This window comes from Mytilus galloprovincialis, chromosome 10 (genome assembly GCF_965363235.1).
Source record: "Mytilus galloprovincialis chromosome 10, xbMytGall1.hap1.1, whole genome shotgun sequence".
NCBI lineage: Eukaryota > Metazoa > Mollusca > Bivalvia > Mytilida > Mytilidae > Mytilus > Mytilus galloprovincialis.
Window position 1 is genome coordinate 90558745 of NC_134847.1, and position 24761 is coordinate 90583505.

Consider the following 24761-nt stretch of genomic DNA (forward strand, 5'->3'; position numbering starts at 1 on the left):
AGAATAAAATTGGAAAATATTTGTGTGTTGTTTTATTTTGATCTTATGTCATATGTGTTTTATGTTACCTGATTGTTCTTGATGATAGGCTTGGTTGCACAAAGGGTAAATCTTGTGGATGATGAAACATGTATCTAACTTGTGAAATAAACTACTATTTGATTTCTTCCTAAAGCCTTCAAACTTTAACAATGGTTGTGTATACATTGAAAATGTGCACCATTTAGTGTAGCACCCAGTTCGTACATTTTTCTCAGATTATGATCCTTTGACAATTATCAGCAGAGATTCAGACTTACCGTATAGGTATATGAAATATTTTGGTGGATTCAGAACTTTTATCAATACCTTTGCATCTACACTTTAAATTGGCGGAATTTATTTTGGCGATTTTGTTCAAGCGAAAATTTACGCCCCGCCAAAATAACCTGCTATATGGTATGACCATATCGATGGAGAGTTCCCCTTTAAGACATTCACATAATAGAACAACATGTGGTACAGACAGCCAGACTTGTTACAAGCACATTTTATGTTCACACTTTATCTTTCTAGACCATATGTCTTAAAGAACAATCCAATAAAGAAAACAACCTGCAGTAAAGCTACAAACTGGATGGCCACTAGCTTGACGAAGGAAATAAAATACCACACATAATTTGGAAACAAGTGGAGCTCACATTCCATAGTATTAGTATCACAGCATTAGAAATCATTCACCAGACAAGTTAACATATAGACTGATGGGGTGGGGCTCTGAACACGGACAGACTTATGGACCACTAAGATCATAAAGATTGGCTAGGTTTGGACACAGACCACTTTAAACAACATTACAAATAACATGTATAAATTGTTTTATATTGAAACATAAACATGATAAACAATATGTTATAAAATTTCCTGATAAATAAATTATCGTTGTTTTATTCTGAACATGGTGGAAAACAAACCCACTTTTTATGTAATCAATTGATATTTATGATAAGACATTAAGATACGAAGTACTCTTCAGTGTTGGTTATACTAAACTTCTGACACATCAATCTAGCAATACATACAAAAATCAATATAGGTTTGAAGAAGGCTTATCTTGTTAATTAAGACACAGATTTAATTATATAATTAGTATCCTCTGTGGAAGTGTTTTATAACTAAGAGAATTAATTATTTATTAATTTATGTCATAATCAATACACAATTCCCAATTTATAGCATGTTTCAAGTATGTGTGGTCATGGGAAAAAGTATTTTGGATAAATAATCGAAAGATAACCAATAGCAATAAGATAATAGTTAAGCAATGATCAATTGAATAAGAATGTGGTAAAAAAAACAACAGAAATTAAAAGTTTTGTTTATTCTCAGTGAATTTCTGAACAAAAGAAATCATGAATTTTAGATGTTTTTATCACCATACAAGTGTGAAGACCACTGTGATTTGTGGTTATATCTTTTAAACTCATGACAGACTACAATATTTTGAAGAGATATTTAATACTGTTGTATCATCATCATTTTCACCTCCTTCTCTCAACATAATTATAAAATCAGATAAAACATACTTCATATCTTATCAAAAGATGCAGTAGATTTGATAAAAACATCGCAATTACTTTGAGGGCAAGAAATAAAAAAAAAACTATGAACATGATGAATTCAAATTTGTAAGCACAAAATTTAATTGTGAATGTTTAGTGTACCTTTAAATTTTATGTAATGTGGCAAAAATCCAAAATAAATAAATTATATATACACTGATATTCTTCAGATAACATGACATGTATTTTATTAACTAATTGTTGATACAAAAAAATAGTTTAAATAAATCAATTATTTTTATTTAGATTTTTAAAAGCCATAATGAAAACTTTAAATAAATAAGGTACAAAACTGAAATTGGTTAATCATGTTAATAGCATGAATTGAGTCCTTGTGTTCAGATGAAAAATTACTTTTTTTTGTTGTAGCATTAAAAGACTTTTTTTCATTATACTCTAGATCTTGATCCATTGTATATCAAAACATAGGAGTATCAACAATTTACACAAATTACAAATGTCCTAATAAGATATACTCCTTTATGAGTTTTGGTAATGGTAATTGTTCCACTTTTTTCATTAAATGAATGTTTTGTGTTGAATGAATCAATGAATTTCTAATAACGAGACAAGAAAGAGTTCTCAAAGTTTGAGGAGATTCAGCACAATACTTAATCAGTCCCATCAGCTCAGGGTGAAGAATGAGATTCTGGAACTTTTCACTTTGGCATCTTTTTATTAAAGTTATGTCTACTGATGCACCTGCTTCTAACAGCATTTCTGGAATTTCTTTACAAGTGCTAAACTGGAGAGCTGTAGAAAGTGGTGTATGACCGTTTAATCCAGTATGATTTGGATTAGCTCCATTCAACAGTAGCAAGCGGGTAGTCTGTACACAGTTTGCACGACATGTTAGAATAAGAGGTGTCCAGCCTCTGATTTGCACAACATCGACCTTTGCCCCTCTACGGACCAGCTGGGAAGCTATTTTACTGTTTGCATGCATGGCAGCCATGTGAAGAGGACTAAGATTAGCCGTGTCTTTTATATTAACATCACATTTATCACTGATCAGAATGGCTTTCACCATTTCATAGTTATCCATATCAACAGCATGTAATAATGGAGACCATCCACGATCATCAACAATGTTGACATCAAATCCACCTTGAACAAGAAGTTTAACCATTGGGACATCTTCTTTTACAATGCACTTGAACATAATTGTTAATTTTAGTCGCTCTCTCTTTTTATATGGTTTCAAAATGTATGTATAGTTGAAAACATCCACTATATATTTTAGATTTGTGTTACATCCATTTTGTACTAAAGCTTGTACAATATTAATTTGATCATTTTCTATTGCAGTTTCCACCATTGTTTTTCCCACTCTTTCTGGTCTTTCATTGCTTCTAAAAGCATGGTTAACATCCAAGCCTTTCTTCAAATATCCACGTAGTGTCTCAGCATCACCCTGAATAATACATCGGTGTAAGTCATCTTCAAAATAATCCATTGTTTCTCAATTTTGTCACAAAAAGCAGATATTTTCTATTCTAAATTTGCTCAGTCTGAGTGTCTCAAGTCATTCTCAATCAGTATGTGCTCCCTGGCATTAAACCAAAGATCGGAAGAATCTGTTACATTATGTATTGACTCTTCTTAAACATAATGAGGCAAATTAATATTTTATTTCTCCCCTATAGTAATGTATTGGTATTTCTGAACAGCTGAAAAATGTGTTCTGTTTCAGTGTTAGGAATAAATTTATGCATAATTAATAATTTAAGATAGTTCCACATTTATAAATGAAATATCAATGCATACGTATGATAAGCAAATTATCCATGACAATGAACTGAATTTGTGAAATAAATAAAAAATGCTAAAGGAAGAAAGTCAGCTTTTAGAACGTCCATGCGTAACTTAGCAAATGTAAACTTCCGGCAGGTGCCCGTTTAATTAAAAATACGGAATCGCATATAAACGAAACAATGTTAAGATCGAAGCTTATTTTTTATTTACAATGAATATAGACGTATTATAAATGTTTTTCAAATGAACTGTAAATTCATTTAAGCTCAGCAATCAGTTACTACAAGAAGCAAGGATGAATTGAAATATTGTACACCGTTTTTAAAGAAATTCGTTTCGGAATAAAAGTACATATGGCGGGAAATTTTCTATTGTGAATGTTGTTTGTAAACAGAAATTTGCTGATACCGGCATTTAATAGATTCATCAGTTCAACGAATTTAAGTACCATGCCACCAAAAAGAAAGGTAAAAGAGATATAATCAGCTTGTCATTTACTAAGCTCTGTATGTGTATGTAAACATTATGAAATTAATATTTTATATGACTTATATGCAAATTGAGATATCTTTAGTTTAGTGCTCAGACGGCTCAATAGGAAACAAAGTTTCATTTCGTTCATGGTTCAGCCTCAGTTGATTCTGTCTTGGTTGTTTAGTCCATGTACCACTTGGGCCATATAATAAAAGAGGATAGTAATGCCCTTTAACATCATCTTCATCTACATCTATATCGTTGAAATGCAAAGGGTCTAAGACCCATCACCAAGCGGAGCATCTTTTTACCATAGAACACCACAGGATACCACAGAACACTAAAAATATACCACAGAACACTTTTAAAAAATATACCTCAGAACATAAAAACAAACAACAAAACAACTAAATATGCAACACAACATTAAACAATGTTAAAATAACTTAAAAAATCCATGAACTAATATGGACCATAATTTGCTATTGGGCTCCGTTTCCTATAACTATAGAAAAGTGATAAAATGTGAATAACTGTAAGAAAAGTTGTAACTACATCTAAAGATGCCATTATTTTTATCAACATACAAGTGTATGCTACTCTTCCCTAGAAAAAAAAATTGAAATATACGAATTTCAAAGATTCTACAACCGTATTTTTGTGTCGTTTCTCGCGTTACTTTTTGCTTCTGAAGAGCATAATGCTAACTGATTTATAGATAATCGTCACCGTCAAATCCGTAACTTTTGCTTTCAAATAACAAAGAACATCGACCAATAAGAATAGTGAGAAGAAAATGCCAAGAACTATAAGTATTTATGTAGCAGATGTAAGAACAGTGGCATGATTTTTGTGTCCGATTTCATAACACAATTTTTAGATGATGTAATCTGCTTTGTTGTAATAGAATTCTTAAAAACAATATGCAAATATGAACTCTCGCGAGATGTTCAAACAGGTAAATTAGAGATGATTTACATTCTTGTTTTGATCTTCGTAATAATTAAGTAAGAAAATGACGTTGTCGTTATGCGTTACATTTCACACGAGTCCAGTTATTTATTAAAATTGTTTTTGTCCTTAAGTTCTAATCATTTCCGGTCATACGTGAAACATGTGACTAACATGTGATAACGCCATTACGGCCGGATGTACAAAATACTAGGTCTAAACATTGTTTTTGTTTCCGACGGGATGTTAGCAAACATAATCTGTAGACTTGTTTCGTCTTTTTTAAAAGAGGAAAATACAATTGTCAAAGAGATTGCGCCGGTGGTCTGTTATTTTTCCTATGTGCATAATGTTACATACGATCCTTGGTGAAAATAAATGCCCAATGACTTGACAAAATTGATTTCATATTTGACAGACGTTAGAACACACTTCGTTTCCCGATAATGACGTGAAGAGTCCTTGGAAAAATCAATCGAAATTACGTCTCTTATCATTGTACCAATGCTCCTTGGATTGATTTAACTTCAGCAGTAAATATTACTGGATATTTTAGGTGAATAAATATAATTTGATAAAAAATACATGTTAATATACCGTTACACTTGGAATGTACAAAGTTGGCATCTTGATCACAGTTTTTAATTAATATTTTTTATTCATGTTCTGCAAACACTTATCAGAAACGCAATAAACTTGTCAAAGGAGAAGTAAACTTTTACCATGCATGACTTGAAAGGAAGTACTTTATTGATTTTAGCCACTAAAGTAGGTTAAAATGTGGAAACCTGATGTAGATGGTGTACAGGTCACAGGTATCACATTGTGCCTATTTTAAAGATTTTAATTCCAAGTTAAAAGTTTTTTTCTTTACTGGATTTAAAGGAATGTTACAATGCCAATGATTTGGATTAAATTGTATATAACTGGAATATCAAAACCAAATACAAATACATTTTTTTGGCTTAAACATCAAGATACAACGATTATGGTATCCTGTATCAATGAAGAAAATATGGAAAATTCTGAATAAATTGTACTAATTGTTTTCAAAACAAGCACATATTTAGGAGTTTTATAATACTGTTACATTTAAGATGGATTTTAAGAAAAAGTATACTGTTCAGGTTATTTTAAGCAGATTTTGCAATAAAATAAAACTAAAAAAATGCTTTTGGTTTCTTATGGTTTCCTGTCAGGTTTAAAAAAAACTTTAATATAACATTGAAAGTAGATTTTAAATATTAACATGAAGCAAATAACACTAGTAATGGTGTTTATTTATGCCTTTTGAATTATATTGTGCAAAATAAAGAAAATAAAGATTGGTTTCCTGTTTGGTTTCATGTCACGTAAACGGTGAATCAAAATGTATTATTCTTTTCTCGAAAAACTCAATTGTTCCATTCAAACTATTCTAACACCAACACAACCCACAAAATAAAAGTTAAAATTTTAGAACTTATAAAAAAGGATACAAAAAGAAACCAAAGGCCGAATACCAAATTATGGTCCATATATTAATAAGACAGGAAATCTAAATTTCATCACCGATCGCAAACCGCATATCGCTTAACAGCGCAATTTTTTCTAATTTTTTTGTTTGTTTTATTGTATAAATTGTGACCTTAATATATTATTTCAGTTATAATGCAACCAATCATATTAAATTAAAGTTTAAATCAAATATATCTACATTGAACACACCGAACAGGAAAGGAAAGTCTATAACATGACAACTCGGCAAACCACCATATATATATATTTTATTCATTTCTTTCTTCTTCTTATATTTGAAAATAGTTTTACCAAAAATAAGACAAGAGACAAATATCAATTTGGTAATTTTATGTTTTAATATTGAAAAAAAATATTGCATATTTGCACAATTTTTGTAAATTTTTGTTTCATACACTAAATTTCTTAATCTGTTGAATCGGTTTAATCTTTTTATTACTTACGCGTGTCAGGATTTGTTAATTCAAAATGTATATAGCACAATTGTTAATTGCGATTTATGATAATTAAGTAATTGATTATCACATTTAACATATTTATCACCGATGCGTGTCAAATTTGTTAATTCATCTTTCTTATTAAGTTACAGAATATATTAATATGTTTATGAAATTTACAATTTGGTAATTTTATATTTTAAATATTTGACATTCAATTTGTTTTCTATTTATCACCAACATGACCAAGGACGGCTTTATTTATGATAAGTGATTGATTATCACATTTAACATATTTATTAACGACGCGTGTCAAGTTTTGTTAATTCATCTTTCTTTTTAAGTTACGGCATATTATATGTTCATGAAGTTTATAATTTGGTAATTTTATATATTATATGTTCATGAAGTTTACAATTTGGTAATTTTATATTTAAAATTTGATATTGAATTTGTTTTCTATTCATCACCGAGATAGGCTTTATTAATTCAAAATGTATATATAGCACATTATTAATTGTTATGGACCTTTGTAAAATCCATCAAGTTGATATATTACTCAATTTCTTCTTCATCCTCATCGCTGCTCAATTCTGGTAGGTTGTCGAAGGTGTCTTCCATTTGCCTGTCCTCCAATTGGTCAATTTCGTTAACCACCTTTAATTTTCTATACTGGTCACTAAGAACATAGGTTTCATTTGACAATCTCTTTAATTCTAACATGCACCCAATTTGTTCATTGCGATCTGTTATCGCTGCCATGTTATCAAATAGTTTGTAAAATTCTTCATTCAATAGATAAATCTCACTATGGAGTTTTTCCAATAGAGTATGGTTATTGAACATATCCATCGTTTTTAAAGACTGATGAAAGATCCTCAATTTAGGGTTCTTTATAACCATTTTAATCAACCGGACCATGATCCTTCTTTATCTATGAAAGTACGCATCATTGAGAAAATTTATCACCACACAAATAGCCCTGTACTAAGTACTCCCTTCCGCAAAGATAGAGAAAATTATTGGATAAGGGAGTTAGGGACTGCAATGCCATATGGTTGCAATGACAATATTAAAGGAGTAGGAAATTTGTCAAGTCCTGCCTGCAGTGATGTTAATGTAATGGGTTTATTTAATACTACCTTACGACAACAACGTAGTCATGGGCAAAAACATTACCATCGGCCTAATGTAAAAAAGTCTTCCAAATCTAGATCACCATCTGGGAGCTTTGATGACCTTCTTTCACATCTTCATCATCCACTAGGGTTACATTACATAAGAACTATTCTCTTTTCACTGCCAGTTAATTTTCTTAAACGTTTGAGAGATTATGCACTTGACAAAGGAGGCACCAATACATTTTCTGCAATATACAGACTAGTCAGTATTATTTGTGATGTAGCTCTTTTCCGTCTTTTCAAACCAGTAAGATCTGAACCTTTACATGAAGAAAAGAGGAGATTCCTTCCTGTTGATTTTGCCAATAGAGGAATCGATGCAATCAATATCTGCAACGTTCTACATCACAAGGAGGTAACATCTAAAATTCCTATTTATTTTCAAAATCAGTCTGTTCCTATTGTATCCTACAGTTACACCAAAACCATTGCACCTAAAATATTTAACTATAAACAGGCATTGCAGGACCTTGACTTAGAACAATACCTTAAAAACCCTCAGACATGTGACTGTTCCCACTCGCCTTATAATTACAGCCCCTCTGGTCATGTTATAACTGGGGATCTAAATATAATTCAACATGAAAATCTCCGAAAGGTGATTTCTCATGGTCCTAAGTTTAGAGAACCCCAACACATCAATTGGAACCATAACTTCAAAATATTATGGATTCTATTGAGGACTACGCCAGAGCATGGGCTAAGCGAGAAGAAGTTGAACTGGACACTTTGTCAGAATGGGTTAAAACTATCAGGTCTCTGATAAAACGTCGCATTCACAAGTTGAAAAACTGTGTGAACGATCGACCAAAGTCCGTTTTCAGAGACAAAGAGGTCATGAAATGTCTATCAACTCTTCATGATAAGTATGTTGTTGTTCCTGCGGACAAAGCTTCAAATAATATTGTCTTTGTATGTAAATCGTATTACTACGAATGTCTTGTAAAAGAATTGGGTATAACGGAGCACTCAGGTAATCCCACATACAAAGACATATCATTTGACAAGGATGAGATATTAGCAAATCATAAGTCCTTCATGGCTTCAATAAACATTACATTGAACTCCAAATCGGAGGACTTACCTTGTTTGTATTGGATACCAAAGCTTCATAAAATTCCGTACAAACAACGGTATATTGCTGGCGCATCTTCATGTTCCACTAAAGAATTGTCTATTAGATTGACTAAAATTCTGTCCGCAGTTAAAGAGGGTCTTCAGATATACTGTGAAACTGTTTACTCGCGTAGTGGTATTAACCATATGTGGATTCTTAAAAATTCTAAAGAACTTCTAGACAATTTCAAATCTCGGTCTCTTTCTGAAATAAGTTCCATCAAAACTTTTGATTTTTCAACCCTGTATACCACCATTCCCCATGTAAAATTGAAAAATCGCCTTAAAGAAATTATCCACAATGCCTTTCAACATAAAAATGGTAGCATACGCTATAAATTTATTACTTTGGGATTTCATAAAGCATATTTCGTTAATAGTGACAAACAAAAAGGTAAATCATGCTACACAGAAGAACAAGTAGTCAGTATGCTGGAGTTTCTTATCGACAACATATTTGTTGAGTTTGGAGGTAGACTTTTCCAACAAGTTGTCGGCATTCCTATGGGAACAAACTGTGCGCCTCTTCTTGCCGACCTCTTCTTATTTTCATATGAATCGGAGTTCCTCCAGACACTTGTCAAAAACAAGAGGATCAAAGAAGCCAGATTATTTAATTTCACTTTCAGATATATTGATGATGTTCTTTCCTTAAACAATCCGAACTTTTCTGATTGGGTTCCATTAATATATCCCCCAGAACTCGAGATTAAAGAAACAAAAGACACGGCTTCCTCCGCCTCATTTTTAGACTTATATCTCGAATTTGACTTACACAGTCATCTCAGTACCAGAATCTATGACAAACGAGACGATTTTAATTTCGAAATTATAAATTTCCCCCACCTTAGTAGCAATATACCAACTTCACCTGCATATGGGATATATATTTCCCAACTTATTCGATATTCAAGAGCTTGCAGCTCCTACTCAGACTTTGTAAAACGTCATCAGTGTCTGAGTAGAAAGTTGATGAACCAGGGGTATGTCAAAGAACGTCTCGTCCTTTTTCTAAAAAAGTTCATCGGAAGGTACCAAGACCTTGTTGATAAATATTCCGTATCAACTTCTCAAATAATACACGATGGTCTTGATGTATAGATTCTGCGTACTGATGTTGTGTATCATCTTAACAACATGTTTTATTGTTCTTTTATTTGTTTTTGTTCTATTATTAAGATTACTTTTACTGTTGAATGGTTTTATGTGATATCCGTTTGACGTGGCTCGGTACTTATACATCTCGTCAATGTGTTTGTATTGGCTTTCATTTTTTGGTGATTTGTTTTGTATATGTGACTCTTTGTATTTCTTTTGTGCTTATAACGTGACTCTGTACTTTAAAAGATCCCGTCAGTATGATATTTGTCTATAATATGTCATTATGATATATTTCTATTATGAATTACTATATACGTTGAACCACAAACGTCAAAATCAATCAATGGCGTAGTGGAATTGACAATTTTTGGATTCTCATAAATTCTATGTATAACTTTTGAACTAGTTTGAATCTCGGTCTATTTCTGTAATTTATTCTTACATACTTTTGATTTTTTAACTCTGTATGCGTACATTGCCTATGAAAAAAAAATTTAAAATTGTTTGTATGCACATTGAACAACAAATTTATGTGACGTATATAATTTTTATAACGTCAGACACTCAAATCAATCCATGTGTTCTTAGACAGTAGATGTTATTGTGTCCTGTTAAATTGTTCCCTTTAAAAAGTTTTGGATTCTCATATATTCTATGTATAATTTTTGGACTAGTTTGAATCTCGGTCTATTTCTATAATTTATTCTTACATACTTTTGATTTTTTAACCCTGTATGCGTACATTGCCTATGTAAATTTTAAAATTGTTCGTATGCACATTGAACGACAAATTTATGTGACGTATATGTTCGTGGATAGGTTTTTGTGTCCTGTTAAATTGTTCCTTTTAAAAGTTTTGGATTCTCATAAATTATATGTATAACTTTTGGACTAGTTTGATTTCTGTAATTTATTCTTACATACTTTTGATTTTTTAACCCTGTCTGCGCTCATTGCCTATGTAAAATTTAAAATTGTTTATAATCCAGGTACTTTTGATAACTATTGTATGCACATTGAACGACAAATTTATGTGACGTATATAATTTTTCTGACGTCAGACACTCAAATCAATCCATGTGTTCGTAGATAGTAGATGTTGTTGTGTCCTGTTAAATTGTTATACGATGATGACTGATGTTCCCATATTTTGACTATTTTATTGATTGTGACTGTTTATTTAACGCATCATGTAAATGTAACGGAATTTGATGAGACTGTTATTAAAGTGAGAGGGTTAGCGCTATAGAACCAGGTTTAATCCACCATTTTCTACATTTGAAAATGCCTGTACCAAGTCAGGAATATGACAGTTCTTGTCCATTCGTTTTTGATGCGTTTTGTTTTTTGATTTTGCCATGTGATTATGGACTTTCCAAATTGATTTTCCTCTGAGTTCAGTATTTTTGTGATTTTACTTATGACACTATATATTAAGATTCAATATTTATTACAAACATTGGAATTTTGAGTAATAGTCGATTTGAGTACACTATAGCTGATGCCATCTGGAAAACAAAATTAGATGAGGAAAAACGAAAACTCTTTAATAATTTCCTGCAGGACAATAAAAAAAGAAAACAGGAAAATATCATAACTTCATCCGATGGACTCTACTCTGTTGTCAACAAGGCTAAGTCAATAGCCAAGAAACCTATGCAGAGAAAGAGACCAAGAACAGAAAGAGCAGAAAAAAAGACATTACCGTAATCACCTTGACCATGTATTTATTGAATTGTTTTGTTATTGATGTTATCAAATTAAAAATTTTCAACTAAATTTTATATCTCTTTATTATTAATGAAATTTGACCACAGACAAGACTTATCTAAACTTGAATTTTTTCACTTGAAATTTTAGGAACTTACACATTTTAGGAACTTACACACACACACACACAAACGTAAATCAGTCTTCGACCTTCAATTTTCAACAATTAAATACAAATACATGTAAACTATAATTTATAGGTATTTAAAAAGTTATATTGGTCTAATTCTATGTGGTTTTCTCGATAATTGGTCTTATATTAATTTTTAGTCTGGTCCCAATTAAAGTCCAAGTCGATTGGGGGCGTAATGACAAGGAGTCGACACTAGATTGAAATTTTTAATTTGTTTGACTAATAAAGTCATATTATAGACATAATTAGCAATAACAACAACTGCAATGTCTGAATTGTTACTATTTAGGAGTTCTGTGGCATATTATAAGTGTTCTGTGGTATTCTGTGGTAAAAAGACGCTCCCATCACCAAGTACTAATTTGGTCATTCAATATGGTGCTCATTAAAAACAATCAGGCTTCAATCAGTAATTTTCGGCTACTGTTAGCATGGTTAGTGTCAAATTGGTTAAAATATTACCATAATTTGTCAAAATATCCTTACAGTCTCAAAGAAATATTACCTTCTTGTTGAAAAAAAATAACTTGATTCGTCAAAATCAGTTGATGTTTTTTATCGTCAAAAGGAAAGTGCACATTTTACCGTCACACACCTAACCTTACCATGAACTTCATTTAGCAAGAATTTTTACCGTTATTCGTCATGAAGGTAACCTTATTACGACCCTCATAAAAGTTCTGGCAATATTTTCATTTTATACTTTTAAAATGTGAATGTTTTGTTTTATAATTTAATTTAAATACCTTTTTATACCTTTAAAAATAATTTCACAAATTAGGAAATACGACATCTAATTTTCCCAATAAAAAGAATATCAAAATTAATCCTGCTTAGTCATGTTAGTCATTCAGTTATTCTTGTATTAAATACAGCTTTAAGACATGACCGAGCAGGCTTTATCAGCATCATCACAATGTCCGAAGAGAAGTTATCCTTGACATCATAAATTATGGGAAACAATATGAATCTGAAAGTTTCAGTTTGATTCGGTTCACACATACAATGTATCAATAAAAACATATATGCTCTTGAGAGCTTTTTACCTTTCAACCATGGTTCAGCCTCAGTTGATTCACCTTTAGTTGTTGGGTTTGTCCATGTACATGTACCTCTGTCATGACTATAATGCGATGTAATAAAAGTTGTTTCGGCAATATTTTCATTTTACAATTTTTAAAAGAGAATTAGTTGTATATACATATATATTATACTTTCATTTATCATGCTAATATAAAATTGAGAATGGAAATGGGGAATGTGTCAAAGAGACAACAACCCCGATCAAAGAGCAGAAAACAGTTGAGGCCACCAACAGGTCTTCAATGCAGTCTGAAACACCCGCACACTAAGGCGTGCTCAAGCTGGCCCCTAAATGAAAAATGTATACTACATGTAGTTCAGTGATAATGGATGCATAGTCAAAACTCTGAAATATACTCAAGAAACTAAAATTTAAAATCATAAAAGACTAACAAATGAACAAAAGCCATAGGCTCCTGACTTGGGACAGGTGCTAAAATGCAATGGGGTCAAACATGTTTTTTGAGATATCAATCCTCCCCTTATTACATGTATTAGTCTAACCAATATAGAAATTAAAAAAAAACACAGCAATATGCAGAGTAATACTCAGTTCAAAAACAGGAGAGGTAGAACTTTATTGCACTTTTAAAGTAATGATGATTAATTAAAAAAATGTTTCAAAAAGTTATGTAGATTCTGAGACTGAACATAAATCATTTGTTGAATAGAAATCTCAGGTAAAAAAAAGAGGGCACTCCTGATTTAAAGCGCATACCATTTTATTACAAGCTCATCCAATTATCTCAGTATTTTAGTAAATATACAAACGTACATATACAATGTATCATGTGGGATCAGTTAACTATAGATGTAATATAATAATTACAAAAAATGTATTAGTAAATTTAAAAAGGAAGATGTGCTATGGTTATGGTTACCAATGAGACAACTCTCCCCAAGAGACCAAATGAAAAGAAATTAACTTACAGTCATCTTACTGCCTTCTACAATGAGCTACGCCCATACATCATAGTCATAGTCACATTAATAATTAGTAAGTTCAGTACAGCATTATTATATATTTTGAAGCAGAGCAATAATTTAATTTAGTAGATGTGGTGTATATATTTTTGAGACTTCAGTCAACAAAAATGATCTACTGCTAAAAAGAAGAAAATTTTAATCTTTTAAACTCTGGTGGATAGTTGTCTGACATGTCTCTTTGGTAATCATACCACATCTCCTTATTTTAATATTAAATGTGCTTTATCATTAAATTTGTTTATCCAATAAAATCATTTGATTGATTATATTATTATAGAAGGCAGTCACAGATGTTGAAGCAACAAGCAAAAAGACAACAGAAGCAGAAGATGAACCAACCACCAAGAAGACAAAGATAGATAAGAAGTCCAGCACAGCCAGTACAGATCTGCCTGACGATGTAGATACTTCATTCCCAACACAGATTAATCCTGATGCTAAAACAAAGGATGGAAGGAAATTTACCAAGACTATTGTGTCGTGGAATGTTAATGGTATCAGGGCTTGGTTAAAGGTAAGTACCAAGACTATTGTGTTGTGGAATGTTAATGGTGTCAGGGCTTGGTTAAAGGTAAGTGATAGATTTCAAAAATAGATATATATGTCAAGCCTTTGGGAGACCTAAGCAATGTAGAATTATTCAGTATAACTATTCTGTACTCGAGTAGAAGAATATTTGTGATTGTAAAGTTTTACTGCTATTCTTTGAAATAGCAAAACTTTAGCTTGTTCTTTTCTAAAGGAATTAATGAACAAACTCAGACACAAACATTTCACATACATGTACATGTATATACTGACAATGTTATGTACATGTATATATTGACAATGTTATGTACAAGTATATATTGACAATGCTATGTACATGTATATATTGACAATGTTATGTACATGTATATACTGACAATGTTATGTCCATGTATATATTGACAATGTTATGTCCATGTATATACTGACAATGTTATGTCCATGTATATACTGACAATGTTATGTCCATGTATATATTGACAATGTTATGTCCATGTATATACTGACAATGTTATGTCCATGTATATACTGACAATGTTATGTCCATGTATATATTGACAATGTTATGTAATGTCTATACTGACAATGTTATGTCCATGTCTATATTGACAATGTTATGTACATGTCTATATTGACAATGTTATGTCCATGTCTATATTGACAATGTTATGTACATGTATATATTGACAATGTTATGTCCATGTCTATACTGACAATGTTATGTCCATGTTTATACTGACAATGTTATGTTCATGTATATACTGACAATGTTATGTCCATGTATATACTGACAATGTTATGTACTTGTATATACTGACAATGTTATGTACTTGTATATATTGACAATGTTATGTCCATGTATATATTGACAATGTTATGTCCATGTATATATTGACAATGTTATGTCCATGTATATATTGACAATGTTATGTCAATGTATATACTGACAATGTTATGTCCATGTATATATTGACAATGTTATGTACATGTATATATGACAATGTTATGTCCATGTATATATTGCATAGATGCCAACCATTACGATTTTTCCGTAGTTTTTCCGATTTTGCGATAAAAACTACGCTATTACCGTCAAAGTCAAATAGTTACGGATTCCCAATCATCGCCGTTCAATTTTGTAAAACGCGGATTTTTATCATTCCTTTTCTGTCCTGGTCCGGTACTTAGATAACGCCAATGTAATGCCTCTGGTTTCTCGGGAGTATTAGCCTATTGTTGGGAACTAACTGACTTCCGAAGAGGCATACCTGCATTTTAAAGTAGCTTTTCCCCTTTCTCTACCTCTCCTTGACAAAACGAAAATGTACGCGTGGAGAACATCTACAAAATTAATGAATGGAATACATACTAAAGACAACATGTTGAACGACAAATTTTAGTGCACATCATTTAGCAACCACTTGTCAGTAATTTTTATTGGTAAATGCAAGTTTATGAATGATTACTGAAAACTTTTCAAAAATACGGAAAATTTGATAGTTTGTTACGAATTGTGTCAAAAGGGGGTTGGCATCTATGATATTGACAATGTTATGTACATGTATATACTGACAATGTTATGTACATGTATATACTGACAATGTTATGTCCATGTATATATTGACAATGTTATGTACATGTATATATGACAATGTTATGTCCATGTATATACTGACAATGTTATGTCCATGTATATATTGACAATGTTATGTCCATGTATATATTGACAATGTTATGTCCATGTATATATGACAATGTTATGTCCATGTATATACTGACAATGTTATGTACATGTATATACTGACAATGTTATGTCCATGTATATATTGACAATGTTATGTACATGTATATATGACAATGTTATGTCCATGTATATACTGACAATGTTATGTACATGTATATACTGACAATGTTATGTCCATGTATATATTGACAATGTTATGTACTGTTATGTCCATGTATATATTGACAATGTTATGTACATGTATATACTGACAATGTTATGTCCATGTATATACTGACAATGGTATGTACATGTATATGTGAAATAGGACAGAGTTGAGTAGTTAATTTTAGTCTACCATTATTCCTTTCATACGTGTATCAGTGTATTTGGAATAATAGGCAAGAACAGGAAACAAATCAGTGTTTTGTTCTAAAGTGAAGAGTTAATTAACCGGTAGATTTTAAAACTTGTACTGAAAAATTATATACCATTGGCATATATGTAAAAACATTCATATATATATATTTCATTATATATGTTACATACATACCAGTATGTCTCCCAAGTAAAAGGTTTTTGAAAATTTGTCAAGAATGGGTGACATGTTAGATTGCATATTAAACGTTGTTAACACAGTGGGATTTCTCTCAAAAATCTTTCTGATGGATTCTCAGTATGTAAATTATATGTATTTGAATAGTGTACCAAAGCAGTGAATGAAGTACAAATATAAAGAAGATGTGGTATGATTGCCAATGAGCCAACTCTCCACAAGAGACCAAAATGACACAGAAATTAACAATTATAGGTCACCTTACGGCCTATAACAATGAGCAAAGCCCATATCGCATAGTCAGCTTTAAAAGGTCCTGAAATGACAATGTAAAACAATTCAAAAGAGAAAACTGACAGCCTTATTATATAAAAAATGAACGAAAAACAAATATGTAACACATAAACAAACGACAACCACTGAATTAAGTTGTAGATACTAGATTGTTGGGGAAAAGATTGCACACAATTAAATTAAAGACACTTACTGTTAAGCTATGTTTCCATTTCGTCATGTTTTCCTGCTTCTTATGAATAACTAGAAATATAGTGCAGTAAGGGAGAAAGTGTATAGATTTAACAGTCAATACCATGTGATATTTGCTGCCGGATGTTGATTCATCAATAAATCCAATTCTATATTTCAGAAAGATGGTATAGATTATTTACAGAAGTATAAACCAGACATATTTTGTATCCAGGAGACAAAATGTTCACAGGAGAAACTCCCTGCTTCACTCAAAGTCCCAGACTACCATTCTTATTTCTCCTCCGGGGACACTGAGGGGTATGCTGGCACTGCTCTGTACTCTAAAGAAAAACCAATCAATGTTACGTATGGAATGGGTAAGAATTAAATACTCACAGGAGAAACAGTCAATGTCCCAGAGTACCATTCTTATTTCTCTAATACTAAAAACAAATATGTAACACAAACAAAAGACAACCACTGAATTAAGTTGTAGATACTAGATTGTTGGGGATTGTACACAATTAAATTCTTAAGACACTAATTGTTTAGCTATGTTTCCATTTCGACATAAGGATTAAATACTCTCAGGAGAAACTCCTTGCTTCACTCCATGTCCCAGAGTACCATTCTAATTTCTCCTCGGGGGACTGCTTCAATTCAATTCAATTCAAAGCTTTATTTATAGTCGGCATGTCATATAACAAATAAACATAAGCTCTCTGAGCTTTTATAACCGACAAACGCATACATTTACATAACAATAATACACAATACAAATATTAAAACATAAAAGACATAGAACATACATTTCATGCACATTTAGGCTGCACTATTAAATACTATATTATACACATGCATAAGCACTAAAAGCAAACATAAAAACTAAAGCACAGCATTCACAAATTATAAAAAGCTTAGCAAACATTCACAAGAAGCAGCACTATTATATTTCAAGCTATAACATAAAATATATAAAACTATGCACATGCATTGCAATGGCATGAGTTGCCATTCCATGAGTTTATTAGACTCTTGAATTGGGTAAAAGATGTTTCAGTTCTAAAGTGGTTTGGCAACTCATTCCATAGTTTGGCAGCAGAATATCTGAAGGATTTCAAGCCATACCTTGTTGTTCTTACGTCTGGTATTTCAGCTAAATTTTGGTATCTGAAAGAATATTTTGTTTTTTTAATATTTATAAGGTCATGGAGGTATACTGGATTTTCATGATTGAGTGTTCTAAAGACCTCTATTGCCATGGTTCTTAGGCGTCTTACTTTAAGTGATGGCATTTTTGATTTTAAAAGTAAGTCTTCATATGTGCTGTTGTGATCCTGGTAAATGAAGCGAAGTGCTCTTTCTTGTACTTTTTCAATTTTTTTAGTGTTGGCCACGCTGCAGAAATGCCAGGACAATGAACAGAAATTAAAGTTTGACATGATAAAGGAGTGATATATTGTTAATTTTCCAAGTTTGTTTAAGTATTTGCCAAGTCTTTTTAATACATTTAGTTGTCTGGATGCTTTTTTGCAGATGTTTGATATATGCGTGTTGAAATTTAGTTCAAAGTCAATGGTGATGCCTAATAGTTTGACCTCTTTTTCACATTTTATTTTGTTACCTGCTAGATCAAATGTAATGTTTTTGCCCATTGTTTTTTTGCCATTTGCCAAAGCTTGAAATTTTTCAGGGTTTGCCTTCATTTGATTGGAAGAAAACCATTCTATTAGAGCCAAACTGTCTTTTTCAAGTGTGGAGATAACGGTGTCTATATCTCTATTTGCATAAGATAATGTGTTGTCATCAGCATAATTGTAGAGTGAACTGTTTGTGGTGAAGTGAAATATGTCATTAATGAAGATGTTAAACAGTATAGGACCTAGAATAGAACCTTGTGGTACTCCTTTGTATATGTTTTGCCAATTGCTCTGACTAGAGCCAACTCGAACACATTGTTTCCTGTTAGATAAGTAATTTTTAATGAGTTTTAATGAGGAAGTTAAAAGACCATATGCTTCAAGCTTAAGCAGTAGAAGATCGTGAGGGAGACAATCGAAAGCCTTAGATAGATCCATTAGAATTGAGCCAATAAACTTATTTTGATCAAGTGCCATTTTCCAGTCCTCTATAATCCTGAGTAGAGTAGTTTGACATCCATATTTTGGTCGAAATGCAGATAAGTATGGATGAAAGTGTGTATTGAAGTATTCAACTAGCTGGTTGTAAATTGCTCGTTCAAAAAATTTTGAAATTGCTGGAAGTATACTTACTGGTCTATAGTTGCCCACATCAAGTACATTGTTCTTTTTATGCAATGGTACAACTTGTGCCTCTTTTAATTTGTCTGGAAAAGTGGCTGATTTAATAGTCTTGTTTATCAATTCAGTTATTGGTTTTGTGATAACTGGTTGTGCTAGTTTTAGAACCTTAACTGATATGCCATCTATTCCTGTTGCCTTTTTTATGTTTAATTTTTAAGTTGTTTATCTACAAATTCGTTTGAGATGGCACTAAATTCTAGTTGTTGTGTGGCAGTTTTGTTTTCGTGTATTTTTTTAACACTTGGATGGTTATTATTAGCAGGTGTGTTGTTGCCAATATCTTTAGCCACATTTATAAAGAAGTCATTGAAGTGTTCTGCTACTTTCTTTTGATCACTTATTATGTTTTCTTCATCACATAGAATGATATTTTTTGTGAAGTTGCTACCTTTGTTTGTAATAAAAGGTTTAATAGTAGGCCAGAAATCAGATGTTTTTGGTCCGCCTATGCAGCGTTCGTAAAAATATGTTTTAATGGATTTTTTCTTTATTTTATTGACTAGATTTCTCTGTTGTCTATAGAGTTCCCAGGTATTACCTGATTTTTGTTTGTTATACCTGTTGTACAGTTGTCTTTTTTTGTATACTGCTTTTCGTAGCTCCTGGTTCATAAATGGTGCTGGTTGTTTACATTGTTTTCTTTTTTTCAATGGAGCATGTTGGTCTAAAACATTTACCACAGCCTTTTCAAAATCTGAATATGCTTGATTTATATCATCTTGATCTATTATTTTAGAAAAATGCTTTATACTCTAAAGTAAAATGAATGTAACACCTTCATCCTAACCTGAAACAATAGACTAGTATAACAGTAAAACATCAATAGACACACTCTAAAGTATCAATTGAAATGGCCTAACATTATCAAAAATAAGAATCAACAAAAACAAGTTAACATACACCATTGTACACTGTAGGAATAAATTTGATCTATGACACAATATAAATACAATATGTAAAACAATTGTCAAATAGACAACTATAACCGTGGACAAAACGTCTTTAAACAAAATAATGTAAACAGGTATCTTTAAACATAATAATTTTGTTATTAGAATAAGTATTTTTTACAAAATAAATTTGTTGTTCATCGTAAGAGAACAGAACTAAATATTTATCTTTATACTAAAATCATAGGTGGTATATAAAAAGAAAATAGCGAGACAAGATCTAACACAAAACAAGCAAATTTTGAATTACAAAAATGCCTCACATATTGTGTCAACTGGTCAAATCATCACAAAAATAGGATTTGAGAGTACTTACAGTTACTGAAAGCCATAACAATTAATAATAAAAATCATGCAGTTTATTTTACTAATGCTGCAAATAGTAAATCAAAGTTGAACCTCCTCAATTGGTTTTCACTTATTTTTTTCAGGAATCAAGAAGCTAGATGATGAGGGAAGACTAATTACAGCTGAATATGATACATTTTACCTAGTAGGAGCTTGTAAGTCCTTCAGAGCACACAAATCTGTTGTAAACAAGATTGAAAGACTGCAAAGAATGATATGATAACATTCTAAAACATATGGCTTTGTAAACACATAGTACCTTACAGCTAATAACATATGGCTTTGTAAACACATAGTACCTTACAGCTAATAACATATGGCTTTGTAAACACATAGTACCTTACAGCTAATAACATATGGCTTTGTAAACACATAGTACCTTACAGCTAATAGTTACCTTCATACATATGGCTTTGTAAACACATAGTACCTTACAGCTAATAGTTACCTTCATACCTTCACATATTACATATGGCTTTGTAAACACATAGTACCTTACAGCTAATAGTTACCTTCATACCTTCACATATTCCCTTCATATCCTATCTTAAATATTCTTCCACAATAGACACAAAAGAACTTTGACCCCATGACACATTTTGAAAAGATCTTGAATACCGTATAGCCAGTTATTTTCGAGGGGTGTAAATTTTCGTCAGATATATATTCACAGATAGAACAAAAGCACAAAAATAAATCAGGCCAATTTAAAAGGGTGCATATAACAACCGCCAATATATTTGGTATACCTTATTCAATGAAAATCTCGAAAATAACCTGCTATTCGGAATATGACATACAAACTATAGAGTATGATTCTACAGGTTTTGTATAATGCACTTTACAGTGTACCTTTCTATAGTCTGAGTCTTATGTTGTAGATGTACCTAATTCTGGTAAAGGCCTTGTCAGACTGAAATACAGGACTAAAGAATGGGATGTAGCCTTCAGAGACTATATGAAAGGGTTAGATGCCAAGAAGCCAGTTATATATTGTGGGGATTTGAATGTAGCTCACCAGGAAACAGGTAATTAAGGACTATAAAGTAAATGATCTTTTATAGCCATTATAGTTCTATTGATACTAATGTAGTTCAATTACAAATATATATTTTTTCCTGAGGCGGAAGCGAGTCTAGTTAACACTCCACTTTGTCGTCAAAGTTTTCTTGGTTTCTAAGGAAAGGGAATGATTTGATATATGATCTACAGCTTGACAATGTGGAGTTGAAACAAGTAAGCAATTTTTACATCTACAGTTTAGTCACTTCCTGTATGTCAATAGTTTGAAATTTTATAACACTAATTGTACAAGGAAATTTTCATCCAACTTTTCTTAGCTCCTTTTGAAATGAATGATTTTAATATTTGATCATGGAATAATGAGTTATTCTCAAGAAAACATGTCACCTCAATCAATTATATACTGCCACACAGGTCCAGAATACATGTCACCTCAATCAATGATATACTGCCACACAGGTCCAGAATACATGTCACCTCAATCAATGATATACTGCCACACAGGTCCAGAATACATGTCACCTCAATCAATGATATACTGCCACACAGGTCCAGACCCTGTATTGGTCTTGTTAAAATGTTTTATTGTGGTGTAGGGAATTTAAAAAAGTTTTTGTTATGATGACTCACTATTATAAAGTTGTGATGATTTAGCTGGAATAAATATTTGTTCTTATATTATAGTAAAATATTTACTTCATTAAAAAATTACCCCATTGAAACCCTAACAGTTAGTCTTGTGAAATATAACAGCTATACAGTAAAAATGTTTTGATTTATTTCAGATCTCAAGAATCCAAAAACAAACAGGAATAAAACCCCAGGTTTCCATGATGACGAGAGACAAGGATTTACAGACTTGTTAGCTGAGGGATTCTTTGACTCTTTCAGAGAATTGTACCCTAATGCCCGGGAGTGTTGGTCTTTCTGGACATACATGATGAATGCCAGAGCGAAAAATGTGGGATGGTAAATATTACAGTTTTGGATATCTCAATTACATCTTACTCTAGACGACTTTAATAGTAAAGTGTATTTACTCTGATGAAAATATGCAGTGTGTCTTTTTTTAGTTGAAAATTTTTTTTATCATGTAACATATTTTTCAGACAATTTTAAGAACAAAATTATGTTAAATTTTAACAATTATTCAGGGCCGAAATAATGATAAAAAATATATTGATGAGGTTCGTCCCCTTATTAATTAAGAGTATTATTATTATTGGAAGGCTTTATATTTCTAATGTTTGTATTTCAGGAGGTTGGACTACTTTGTGTTATCAGACAGATTAAAGAAAGATTTGTGTGAGCATGCTATACAACAGGATGTCATGGGGAGTGATCATTGTCCTATTGTCCTACAGATGGCGCTCTGAAGTCAATAGTGGGAGCTGTCATTTTGTGAATGAACTTGAAAATTTTAGAATGAGATGTTGTACAAATGTAGAACCTGTGTTTTCAATAGAAATAGTAAAAATGATTATGAATGACATATTGTTATATGTAGGAAATTTGAACGAGTTGAGCATTTTCAAAGATTTGACAAAAACTGAATATGAAATAAACTGTTGTCTGCTAGCCCAAATATTATATCACTGCTAGATGTTTGTACACAGATAATTTTACTTTTAAAAGAAATGTTTAACAAGAAAGTGTGCAGTAGAATTGTTTTTTATAAATCTTTCAAATTTATTTTTCTTCTCCAATGTTTTTAAGATATATATAATGTTTTTATTGAAACTGTTTTTTTTACATAATGATAAAGGTGTTTTTCCATTAAATATTCATGGTTCATAATGGATCCTCTTTGAATTTTCCTTGTTCAGTTAATTAACAAATGTAGTCTTACATAATCAGAATACATATGGTCTAGACAAGGCATACTATACACATTTATTTATTAACAGTGCAATATATTTAGCCTTTTAAGCAGTGATTTAGAAGTCCCCTATCATTTATTTCATTTCAACAGAGGATTTATTTGAAGAAAAAAAATAATTCTGTTTTGGTATGAAGAAAACCTTCAAAAAATTTGAGAAGACTTTTTGTTCCAAATGGATCATAAATATACCTGACAAAGGTTATTACACTTTACTTTATTGTTATTATCAAAGAATAATTACATTAGATGTATGTTTCATTATAATACTTTATTCTGATTGGCTAATTGCACATCACACGTTATTCCTTCAGCAATTGCATCACTCAATAAAACTTATCATCCATGATAACATGTGGTCCCACAATAAAGTGCACAGCTGAATTAAATTTTAAAAAAATATAGAATTCGTGTTTCCATGATCATAGCTAAAAAATGTAATTATAAGTATTGAATGCTTCTTTTTGTAACTTCATAGGGTTGTAAAAGCGTCCGTGCGCACATTTTTAGAATGTACTTCGGTCAACGCTTTTACACCCCAATGAAGTTACAAAAAGAAGCATTCAATTCTTAAATAAACTTTTACTGTGAATCAGAATGTAATGTATGATCATTTTGTAGATTTGTCATTAAACGTCATCATCAGTTTTTCCATTATCTGTTTGTTTTAACTGATTAGCTGCCTATTTCAGTGAGAGAGAAAAAACAGCAACAAATTATATAAAATCCATAAAACATATGTAAATTTATATATCTTTGTCAGTATTCTTGCTAGAATTTAATGGCAAAGGTGCACACTTTAGATTAAAGGTACAGTAGTGGTTTTTTTGTTTGAAAAAAACAACAAACTGAATC

General features: G+C 31.4%; 2 protein-coding genes across 2 annotated transcripts; one reads left to right on the forward strand and one right to left on the reverse strand.

The window, feature by feature from the left end:
* Window positions 1–2008: 2008 nt before the first annotated feature.
* Window positions 2009–3285, reverse strand: LOC143049457 (ankyrin repeat domain-containing protein 61-like). The gene has a single exon (XM_076223082.1). The coding sequence runs from the start codon at window positions 3055–3057 to the stop codon at window positions 2053–2055; it is 1005 nt and encodes a 334-aa protein (XP_076079197.1). The 5' UTR covers window positions 3058–3285; the 3' UTR covers window positions 2009–2052.
* A 398-nt stretch (window positions 3286–3683) lies between these two features.
* LOC143048739 (DNA repair nuclease APEX1-like) lies at window positions 3684–24556 on the forward strand. Its single transcript, XM_076222605.1, has 7 exons — window positions 3684–3823; window positions 14385–14621; window positions 17561–17759; window positions 21088–21159; window positions 21886–22032; window positions 22813–22996; window positions 23286–24556. Exons 1-7 carry the CDS (start codon window positions 3734–3736, stop codon window positions 23401–23403), a joined length of 1047 nt encoding a protein of 348 aa, XP_076078720.1. The 5' UTR covers window positions 3684–3733; the 3' UTR covers window positions 23404–24556.
* The last annotated feature ends 205 nt before the right edge of the window (window positions 24557–24761 follow it).

Excerpts from the sequence above, each read along its gene's own strand:
- LOC143048739 (XM_076222605.1), top strand. The coding sequence starts at position 3,734 with ATGTTGTTTGTAAACAGAAATTTGCTGATACCGGCATTTAATAGATTC. Across the intron at positions 3,824-14,384 it reads CCATGCCACCAAAAAGAAAG|AAGGCAGTCACAGATGTTGA; the intron begins GTAAAAGAGATA and ends ATATTATTATAG. Across the intron at positions 21,160-21,885 it reads ATTTTACCTAGTAGGAGCTT|ATGTACCTAATTCTGGTAAA; the intron begins GTAAGTCCTTCA and ends CTTATGTTGTAG.
- LOC143049457 (XM_076223082.1), bottom strand. The coding sequence starts at position 3,057 with ATGGATTATTTTGAAGATGACTTACACCGATGTATTATTCAGGGTGAT.